The 12084-nt window shown below is 34.4% G+C and overlaps 1 protein-coding gene across 4 annotated transcripts in view; it reads right to left on the minus strand.

Moving 5' to 3' along the window:
* Window positions 1-12084, minus strand: part of Prkd1 (protein kinase D1) — a 318052-nt gene that overhangs the window by 53069 nt on the left and 252899 nt on the right. For all 4 annotated transcript variants that reach the window (XM_026414345.2, XM_026414341.2, XM_026414351.2 and 1 more), the window contains 3 exons: window positions 2718-2928; window positions 2490-2567; window positions 458-662 (listed from right to left, as the gene is read on the minus strand). In XM_026414345.2, the coding sequence (XP_026270130.1) occupies window positions 458-662; window positions 2490-2567; window positions 2718-2928 (494 nt within the window). The remainder of the gene's footprint in view (window positions 1-457; window positions 663-2489; window positions 2568-2717; window positions 2929-12084) is intronic.

A 12084-nucleotide genomic window follows, 5' to 3' on the forward strand; every position in this document is an offset into this window, starting at 1 on the left:
AGTGAAGATCATCTAGTGATTTAAAAAAATGTAGACAAGCAGATAACAGTTATAAAACTACATGTACTTCTGAAATAAAAATCAAGAACAATCACGTGTGAATGATGTCATATTTATAATAGGGATCAACTATAAAATAAATAGTGTTTGCTGAGGTTGATCTATGATCTTTGTGTTACTGTACACTGAATTAATATAAACTTAGTAATAATCTTGTGGATGGCAAATACAAGTGTCCCTTACATGCAAAAGAAAATGGGCCAACAAATGAGGCAATGCTAGGAAGGGAACCCAGACCTCCTTACTCCAATAACGCTTATCTATGGTACACATCTCATTCTTAATGAAATTAGGCAAACCCTTTAAATTTCTTTTATAATAAAGTATCAAAGAGCTTTAAAGGCTAAGTTTCACTTGGGTTCCACTGTCTGCCTGAGGCCGGGGACTGCAATCTCACCTGATGGTTCTGTTGGAATCCTCGTGGTCCAGGTCTGGATCCTGCATCTCCCCGCTGTCGCTCTGGCCCTCTGCCATGGCCATCTCAGCATCCTGCACCATTGCCTCCTCCATGTCATCCATGAGCCCACTGTTCCTCTCACTGTCATTGTCATCACTCCCTTCTTCCATGACCACATCAGATTCTGCCCCAGGGCTAAGCAAATCTAGAAAATTGTTTTGACCCATGAAGATAAACCTGGAATCCTGGAGCCAGGGCTTAAGAGAAAGGCAATCCTAAACAAATCAGTTGGAGGCCCTAAAAAAAGTAGTTCTGTGAAAAATGTAGCTTTTCACTTTCCTTTTTTCATTTGAATGTATAAGTATAGGAATGTATGAGATGAGTAATTCATACAATATTACAGGTATATACTTTTTTTTTCTATGAACCTAAAGCTAAAAACATAAAATGTCACTGAGAGCTTTCAAAGGAAACCAAGGGAGGGACAGAAGAATAATGTTAGGAGGGAAAATGATACCAAGCCCAAGTTACCAGGTAATGGATCATAATTCATAGCACAGCCTTCATGGGAAACAGAAATACATGGGAAGGTGAGGGAGACTTTCATGTGAAAGATGATTCAAGGTCACTGATGATGGTTATTGCAGTAACTTTTTGAATCATGGATTCCAATATATTAAGTTGGTCACAGAAGCTGCAATTTTTAAATACCTAAGGTAATAATGAATATTTGATTATTGAACCTGCCATTATGAAGTTGATAGTAATGCAGAAATTTTATTACTTAAGTCATGCAAAGTACTAAAAAATTAGAAAAAATGGGTCAATCAGAGCCCCTGGCCTACCAATCTTGGAAAACTCACATTTTACCAGACTTTTTTTTTCTGACTACATGGGAAAATATAATTTCAAAGTTATCAATATCAAAAAATGATCTGTTTCTCCTTAGACATATTATTGAGTACACACTGACATTCCCTGGGTTGAACAAAGTCAATAGCACATGATATAGAGAATGGGGAAGAAGGATAAAAATTCTTTTTTAAGAGCTAATTCATGAATTCCCATGCCAAAAATTAGCATGTATGAGAATGTTTTTCTGAAAGTTCCTTTCTTCTTGTTGTTGTAGTAGGAATATATTTCTTCTAGAGACGAAAGTTCTAAAGCAAAGATAGTCATTTATTTATCAGCTTTTTGATAACAAAGCCACTCAACCTTTTCCTCTGGTCTTCTACAGCCATTTCTTTCCAGGGGAATTGGAAAGCGGTTATTAGAGTGAAGGTATCAAGCAGTTCACTCTCTATGGGAAAAGCTAGCGTGGGATTCTAATTCAAATATTGGCAATGATCCATCAGAATACTATGTGAAGAAAATGTGAGTTGTTTCTTTAGGATACAGCATTTTCTTAGGAATCCTTCAAAGTTAATTTGCATAGTTTCTGTTTTTCCAAGAAAATATTTCAAAATGTAGAAAAAGATACATGCTTTTTAAATTGTCAATAAATTTTCTCTTACGATTAAAGATGCATGTGAATAAACACATATATAATGAACACAGTAACTCGGTGAAGGATGGAAATATGGTGACTATTTTTGATGGGCTAGTATCTGTGGTCCTTCCCTTCATAAACTGATAGGAAAGACAGTAAACTGTCTCAAGGCTTGGAATGAGGACAGAGGAATAGAGAACAGGAGGTATAACTTGCAGGCATTCCAACAATTTCCATATTTCTGAACAAGCCAGGACAGAAGTATAAAATAAGAAAGCTAGGAAAGAAATTATGGACATCCAAGTTTTCAGTATTAGTGTTCATCATATAAAGATCAAGGAAAACCTTTGGTTTTCATTGTAAATCAATTAGCTGGAATGAATGATTTTCAGAAGTAAAGTAGAACAAACTCAGACCATAATTTACTTTGGACTGAGTTACAAACATATGAACCAAAAAAAAAAAAAAAAACCCTACTCTATCACAACTGTCACCACTCTAACAGGGAAGAAATACAGTGGTGACCGTCAGTCTTCCACCTACCTCCATTGATGGTCACTTCACCCAGGCAGTTGTTGGGTACTTTTGGTGCACAACGTTTATGACAGTTGAATCTGCAGTCTAATCATGATGATTTTAAAACAAAACAAAAACCAGAAATTTATCAGAAAGAGAAGTTGTGAAACAAAAGTAGTATTTTCAGATGAATGAGAATTAATTTAACAATGGAAGATGGGCTAGTGACAGATTTAGTGACAAGATTGTCCTTACCTTTGCACTGTAAGCCCTGCCTGAAGAGACCCTTGAGAAGCTTCTTGCAGTACTGGCACACTGTGGGCCGGGTGTAGGAGTGGATGACAAATGTGTGTGGTACTTTAACCTTAGAAAGCAAGATCTTGTCCAGCTCAATGGGTCGTCCAATATATGACTGAGAATTTGACCTCTTCTCTCGACCAATAAATGATTCTGATGGTGACTTTTGCTACAAGTTTTAAAAATAATAAAGGACATGAAGATGAAAGAGATTAGCATGCTAAATTTAAGTATTTTTGTATTTTGTTTTTCTATTGAATATGACATAATCTAAGACTATGTTTCTGTTATTTCCCTCTTATTTCATATTTGAATTATTTTGCATAATCTTAAAGGAAGAGAAGTGGAGATCAGAATGATTTCCTGATTTTTAGGTCTTTTGAATAAGTCTTTAAAAATTAATTAATTATTTTTAACACAGAAAAACAACAAAAAAATCCCACTGCACATATTATCTCATTGACATTTTGTAGAGTACACATCTTCATGTTTAAAAAACCCAATCCTGTTTGCCCAATATGGTACTTCTTCTGAGAAATGCCTATAGTTCCTTCAGATTCCTTAAGTGGGAAAGGAGAGACTTCTTGATTCTAAATTATTTTTCAACCATATCAGAATTAAAAGGTTAAAATTATACTACCATTTTTAAAATTGAAATACAGCAACTAATAGGCAATACAAAGCACATAAATGTTGGTGTTCTAGGTAATAATTATATCTCTGTATGCTCTTGCTCTAATTTTGGAATCATTTATTCCATGCAGTATATAGATGTTTAAAAATTAAATAAATAAAAATTTTTGGACAATTTCATGCATGGTACCTCCTGATATCATGGAAATTTAGGTAGGAACACCAAAATAAAGTTGAGAGTCACCAGAAAAAAAGGATGAAATGAATTACTTAATAGTTACCATAATTATACACCTCATTTATTAGGCTCCTGTAACTGTGTTAGGTGTCGTAAATGAGAGAACTTGTCATATACATTTAAGGCATCTAGGCCCAAAACGTTTAAATACATTCCTTTAGGTCAGATGCCAATAAATACTGATGTCAAAAAATGAACATACATTTATTTGCCTGTACAGACCTTGTTATTATTACTTTACACTGTTAATTTCTAATTTAGAACAATTACTAATGACTTGAAAAATAAATCAAGTTTACCTATAATTTGTATCCATTTCAGTCCCTGTATGACCAAAAGGTAATACTATTTAATATCAAACGAGGAAACTTTGATTTGTAGATTCACTAACTGCAGTAAAAAGAAATTTGAGATGAGTCCCTTCATAGGCACAGAATGTCTATAGTTACATTTGCAGTTACAATGACATACAGGAAAACTATAAAGCTTAATTACTCTGAAAAGCCTAATTACTGCAGAGAAGTCCAAGAAGTCCAAGATAGTCAAAGGTTTGCCAAACAAGAACCCTGAATATATGGAATAAGAATCTTCAATGGTAGTGAAGAATTAAATCTACAAACGAAATGAGAATTAAATCTTTATTCCAGTGTCCTTTAGTAAACTTTAGCTAATGGGCCAGTTTTAAGACTAGACTAAAATGAATGCACTATTTTTCCATAGTTGGAAAGTTTCAACACAGAATAAAAGATGATTTGATGTCACACTTTCTTAGTAGACTCAAAATGTTCTTGAATTTGGAAATCCTACAAAAATTCTGGCTGAATCACCTTTAGATAACTCATTCTGAGCTGTGTTAACACAGCCAGCTTTACACAGGACTATTTACTATACTTGGAAACAAATTCAATTAGAAGAACAAGAAGGAATCTGTCCAATTGAATGTTTTCCTCTCATCCAACATGGTAATGTTTGCATAAACACTGGCTATAAACTGTAAGAACCAGAATTACTCTTGAGAAGTTGTTTCATTTATTACCTTTAGAGATGGGATGAATTTTAACTAAATATCATAAGTTTAGTGAAAAGATATTCATTGTCACTCTGTGACAAAATTTTCAGTTAAAATTTAAAATAAGTTAACAATCTGGCCAGAAATATTTATTATTACCTTTCCTTTAGTTCCAAATACAATTAATTGTTTTCACTATGGTCTATATTGGTAAGTGAAAAAGCAAAGTTTTAAGATCTTGAGACAATGTGCATAAACATGGTACTTCTCATGGCATGAGATTATTTTTGAGTTGCCTAATTTTACCAGGTAACAAACACCTTGGGGAAGAGAGAGTAGAGAAGCCATTTGAAGTTGTTGGTATTGTGTTGTTTCCAACACTGCATTCCATGTTTCTAGATGTGTACATGTAATATTCATTTGAATGCAGTTTTCCCTATCATAAGGAAAATCTAAGAAGCCAAAACAGAAAGGAAGACTGGGTCACTATCAAATGACCTACTATATGCTCACAGGGCATTTATCTATTCTTCAACCAAGGTGTAAAACAAGACTTCTTTGGTATATAACAGCTTATAGAACAAACAATAAAACAACCAAACAAAAAAAACAAGAACCTATGGAATAAGGCCATTACCCTGTAATATATATTTATCAATGTTTATATAATAATGTTTAATAACCAGCATTTCTCTAATCCTTCTGGTCATCCCTTTAAAAATATTTCTAATGACACATAAACCAAACACCAAATTTTCATAACAAAGTATACATTTGTTTTCATTAATAATTAGTGTTCAGTCACTATTTTATGTTTATATATGTATACAGATATATAAAATTTCAATCAGTATGTGAAGGATGTACATTTTAAAGCACAATTACATATCTTCTGTCTGTTATATCAAGTTATACCACAGGTAAAAATTCAGCAGTCAGTAATTTTAAAGGAAATAGATACTTAAAGGGTCATTGATCTTTTAACTTTAAATTAATTAAGATAACATTAACATTCAAGCACATAGTTTCAATGCAGATGTTGACAGAAATAACCAGAAATTTATGCACACAATGAATGCATTGTTACACAAAGTAAAACTAGGTTCTTTTAAATTCATTTACTTTTTTTTTTTTAATTTGGCTTACTTGTTTGTTTCCTTGTAGTATAGTACTTCACAGTTTTACATAACACTTTTTCTGGGGTGGAGATGTAGCTCAGAGGTAGAGCCATTGAGTAGTGTATTTCAGGCCCTGGGTTCCATCCTTAGCACCACATAAATAAATAAATGACAACATTCCTTAAAATTAATTCTATTAAATAGAAAAGTCTTCCTTACCTATCACACTAGTGAAGGTTTTACTACTTTACTAGGTTTATTAGATTGGCAAAATGATGTTTAAATCAATTTCATTATTACTTGAGATTCCATTTTGGCCACATGTATTCAGGGAACCTGGACAATCTGCACAATAATTGCTTTTTTTATGGGAATAAGAGGAAAGTTGAAATGCTTTGGGAAGAGAACAGCTGCATTTTGTTTTATTCTGCTTCATTAATATGTTCAAAGCAAAAACTGGCTAAAAACTCAAAGAACAAATTTAAAATTCCATTCTCTATAATTATGGAAAGCACTCACAGGAGAATGTACTTCAGAAAAATTTACACTGTTATATTAGCCACTGGTCCTGTGAATTTTCCTTTTTCTCACTAGAGGAGTATGGATTCAAAACAGCTGTCTAACCTATGCGAGAACTGACACAGCTGTAAAATATGGTATTGGAATAGATGCATGTGAATGATTTGATTTGACAAATTACAGATGATAACACATCCGAAGGGTTTCTCTCTCTTTTTTTTTTTCCCCTGTTCTTGTGTAAGAGATATATCATGGATGGGAGAGAAGATGAGATCAGAACAATAATGAGAGCTGAATTTTCAAACCAGACTAAATAGAATGCAGATTAAAGAAATACTTTTTTTTATTTGCAGATTTGTGAAGTGTCTATAACATCCTTGTGATAATGGTGTTTTATTTGAAATTACTACCAAATTTAGAACTCTATACACTGAACACCTTCTTAGAAAGACGATATGTCCTAGTTTCTAGAGATGGAATTTGCTTTTAACCTGTATGTTAAATTAATGACTCAGCAAGTTTGGAACCTTCCCAGGAAATGATGGCTTAGATTACCTTATGGAAACTCCAAGGGCCAGCTTGCATTTTAACATTTAACAGGACTTAAACAATTTCCTAACAAGGTACATTCACTTTGCAGTTGAAAATGAACTATGTATCAGTTAAGATAGAAAACAGAATGGAAAAGTTGCCTTTACTTGTGGTTTGTTTATTGTTACAACAATAATCAAACATGAGATTTTCTGAGATAAAAATCACTTTACAGAAAAGCATGATTAAAATAAAGACTTCTACCTGTTATGTTATTATTAACTAAAGGTCATTTCACAGCCACACATGTGATGGGATTTTGAAGATGAACTCTCTTAAGTTAGAAATAGAAAAGTAGAGACTCTTTTAAGATAATGTGGACATCTCTTTGTGGAACTCTCTCAACTATTAGATAATAAACTCCTAAGGGAAGGACAATGTCTCAATTATATTTGCCTTCCACTAATGTAAAGAAGTGCCTAGTTCATGACTGAAATAAAATATGTGTTTACAAGAAGTAAATGCATGAGAAAAATGGATGAGAATTTGCAATACATGTATTCAAAATAGAGACTTTAAGCTTTTAAAAATTTAATGTTACATGAACTGTCACATTGACATATGTTTCTAGGATTTCCATTTCAAGAGACTACAACTGGCTAAGGAATATGCTCTTTACCCCTACTTGAATACAAAATCTGGGCATGATCATCTGCTCTGGAAATGATTACAGGATGTTAATATTAAAGGATGGCCTTCAGAATCAGGGTACAATAGGAAATGATAGAGGCTAGTCAACTGAAGAGGACAACCTTGGTTGTAAGAAGGAGAGCGACTACTTCCATTACTCAAGTACTACTAGTAACTGTCATGTGAGGATGTCAACCTGTACTCCCAAACCTTTTAGTTTTCAAGAGAGGTGCAGATGTGTTATGAAAGAAGTCTATCTAGATGCTGACAATGCAAAAGAAAAAAATTAAACACTGTACCAGTCAATTTATCTGAAAACTAAATCTAGTTCATGGAAAGTCTGAGACCTATGAACTGGATTCTAACAGAACCCTCTTTTCTATAATCTTTATATATGCCAAACACTTTCCATAGTGCTTTACATGCATTAATCATTTAAAGTTCATGAACACTCATATTATGATCTCTATTTTATGGATTAGGAAACTGAGTAATTGAAAAGTTAAATCATTTGCCCAAGATCATATCACTTATAAGTAGAGCTCTATGAACTGAAGTAGTTGTGCTGCAGATAACATCAGTTGCACTTATCAGTTGCTCCCCAGTTTCCACATTTCCTGATTTTATGCTAATATAGAAAATAGCAAATATTTTCTTCTCCTTGTTTAAGTCAAGGAAGACATAGGAGACAATAAGAATGAAAGAATGTTCTACATGCCAAATGCAATGTGAAAATGTTGTGAACCCCTAAGCATGACCTACAGAAGAGAGTTTCGATCAGTATGACTGTGTTCAGAGTCATGGGTGTTTTCTAGAATACAATAGTTAGCTGAATGTAGAGCTTTCATTGTACAATCATTGGTTCTGTTGGATGTATACTTTCCTATTCAGGTGTTGTTCTGCTTAAAGGATACTAACACAACTGTACAAAATCAGACTACATCAAAGGATCCTTTATTCCCAAGTTTTAAGACCTAGCATTTTGAACTGTCATTCAATTGAACTGTCATTCAATGAACTATGCAGATGAGCACAGGCTTTCTCCTATTACCATCAAGATGGATCCAATTTAACCAGTGCTCCATGGGGTAAATCCTACCTGAAGGTCCAATCAGAACAGAGCATATAAAGATCAGTAAATACCACTCTCTGTGCTCAAGCAGTTTATTAGCTACTAGAAATCCATATGCAATGTGACCATTAAAGTCATCTACAAACCTGCCCTTCCCTTCTTTCTCCATTGATGGTTTATCCTCATTCTTCTGAGTTCAGTTCACATGTCACCTTCTCGAAGAGGCCCCAGGCTGCCTAACTTACAGCCCACTCTTCCTCCATTGTTCCCCTCACATCTCCCTGTCCTCTACAGAGCCATCACTGCAGCCTGCAACTGACTTGTTTATCTGTTTATTCATTATTTCACCCTTCAGTAGGATATAAACTAGTTTAGGGAGTTTGCCTATTTTGTTCCTCGCTGTATCACCAGCTTCTGAATGCTGCCTCACACAGAATATGTGCCAGTGTATATGAAGGTTTGAGGAAAGACAAACCATTTTCACACTGGGTCATTCAACAAGGGGGTTTCCTGAAGAAACAGCATTTTCTTAAATGCCATGCAATGACTATGTCCAGCACCATCAGCAAATGGAATTCTGTTCAGGACAGCTGAGTCCTTCCAGCCTTCAGACTACACAGAGATTTCTTTCATACACTCTGAAATCCAGCAATCGCACTTGGCAACAATTATCTAATCCCACCTGTAGTGGCTGCTAGTAAAACATCATTGTGAATGCTCAATCTGAGGTTGATGACTTGCTGAAGTAAAAAGAAACCATCGTCTCTTTGTAACAGTGCTTACATGAACATACTACCTTTTACATAGGGAATAAGGGATTTTTTCAGCACAGAGCAGTTCTTTGGCAACAAATAAGAAGAATTTGAGGGATACAGTACACACAGGGACACAGGTTTCCATGCCCTGTGATTCCAGGAGTAGAGGGCAGGGTGTTTGGTGAGTTTCAAATTGCTCAGTGCTATTCTGATTCTATATCCTTTGAACTACCTGCCAAATGTGCCAGATAAATGAGTTTGGTTCCTCAGTTGGATACACTAAATATATAGCATAAATAAAAGCTAATCAACACCTTTTCATAACAGTGAAAAGGGTTGCTACAGGGCAGAAAAAAAAAAAGAGTACCCCCTGCTTAGTGGTGATAGATGCTGTGTTTTACGGTGGAGAATCCATTTCTTAATGTTTGCAGCAAATTGTGAAAGCTTTCAAAGCAATAACATATATGATCTCTTTTTAAAAAATACAAGGTGATCTGGATTTGTTGAGTGCTAGTTTAGTCTTGGAAGTTACGTTAACTTTTTATATCGCCTCATTCTTTTTGAGTAAACAGAAATGAAGGGTAAAGGAACCTTGCTGTTTTCTTAAGTGATCTACCCTATCCAGGGAAAGCATCAGAACTGTTGAAGAGCTGTCACAAATTACATGCTTTGTTCTTTCAAAATGTCAGTTACCAAATCTGGTTCCTGGAGGAAAGAGGAGATGTTAGAATTTTTTGACCTCTTTTACTTTTTTTTCATGAAGATAATGCAAACTCAATGCTATGCACTCTAAATCTACAAATTAAAAAAGAGACATATCTACTGAGGAAGAAAAAAATTTGCATGGCAACAAATTCTGCTTTGGGGCATTATGTGTCAGATTTGATCTACACATAGAAAGTGAACTGGAGGGTATACAGTTATGTGGAAGAAATCAGGAACAGTCAATTTTAGGGTGATACATTCCACTGTATTTGATTGCCTGGATACAGGCTTAGCTGGAGATGGAAAGCTGAATGAAATAACCTGGAAAGAGGTTGTTGGCTGTCACATTGATTACTATCTTGGAGACACCAACAAATGTTGGGAAAGTAGAGAGGCTATCCAGGGCTTCAAAGGTTAGAGCCTCCTCCTCCAACAAATGGCTCATATGAATAGTTTTACAGTATTTTATATAATATTGTCCTACAATAATCAATGGTGAACATGTAGAGTAGGTGTATATAGGTGTAAATGTGTGTTTGTGGGTGTCTGTGCACAAGTGTTTCTAAAACAAGTTAGTAAGACAAAAGACTAGATTTTAATAAAACTCAATTAAAAACAAGAGAGAAGAAAAGAGATTTTTTTTTTCCTTTACCTATCTACCCTACAAAAAACTTTGGGTCTTAAAAACACAGGAAAACACCAATTTAATGAAATTTTATGACTCAGTGATATTTTCAGAGCAAGGCTACAGAAAAACAGATGTCACCAAAAATTGGGCTACTTCAAGAAAATCGTATCTTGATTCATTCTTCTAAATTTTGTCTCATCTTGCATTTCACAATATTTATTCTTAAAAGGCTAAATAAATACCTCCCCTTTTCTTGAGAAGGGAGGGAGAAATTAATCTAATCAAATTGAGCCATATATCAAACAACTATGTCTAACAAATCGTGTAAAAGTAATATAGCTAAATATTTCTGAAAACATGAAAATTATTTTAGAAGCCAAATTATTCCTGATTTCTAGAAGTCTAAATTATAAATAAAAATGCTAGTTTTCCATTCTCTCTTAATTTTTATGGGTATATATATTTCTGAATGCATAGAAACTCTCAAAGTGGACATGAGTAACATTTATTTTTTAGTATTGAGCTAGGAGCTCAATATACCTAGTCAAGAATTAAAGGGTTTAAATCTGACTGGACCTGGCAAGACATTAGGGCATCAGTGAGAGCTCAGCAAGGGCCGGCTCTGTTTTGTGTCTTGTGGGAGTGTTATGAGGCCCTGGTACCTGCCTGTGGGATGTGTGGACCCTTTAGAGACTTTATTCAAAGATTCAGATGTTCCTTAAACCTATGTATTTTCTAAGTGTGGACAAGTAGTGTGTGATGTTCACACCCAAGTGAGGTTCATGTTCATATTTTTATTTGTATATAAGGAAATTTTTGTTCAGAGTATAAGTTAAAAATGTATGTACATTAACTGCCAGACCTGTTGTTTGAGATCAGGTCAGAGCATATCACAGCAGACCTCCCAATCTTATTAATTTTACAGAAGGGCTCCTCTCCCACAAATTCAGTACTGCTCATACTTGTTAGTCAGGCAGTAGGGAAGTGCTGGTAAAGGAATTTCTTGGACATATTTCCTTACTGAAAGTGTACACTACTCAGGGTTGAATTTAATACAATCATAAAAAGAAATCTTGCAGTATCTGGCAGCTTTAGACATGCTGTCATGGTGCATATTTAAATGGAAAACTGATGTTTTAATTTAGATGAATCACCAGGATTCCTGGAACTCCAGAACACAAGAGGAACAGAGTCTGAACTTCTAGATAGACTTTTGCTACACTGGAAAATGTTCTGGAAAATATTGGCAGAAATATCATCATACTTCCACTCAGGATTAGGAACAGCTTCTCTTTTCATTACTTGCTCATTTGAAAAGAATCAATGTTGACCATTATAAAGTGCATCAGGATCATATCCAATGATAGATGGATAATGTGATACTGGTGTTTATTTTTAAATAAGTGAATACAGTAAGTGAATGAGTC

Source organism: Urocitellus parryii, chromosome 6 (genome assembly GCF_045843805.1).
Source record: "Urocitellus parryii isolate mUroPar1 chromosome 6, mUroPar1.hap1, whole genome shotgun sequence".
Classification (NCBI taxonomy): Eukaryota; Metazoa; Chordata; class Mammalia; order Rodentia; family Sciuridae; genus Urocitellus; species Urocitellus parryii.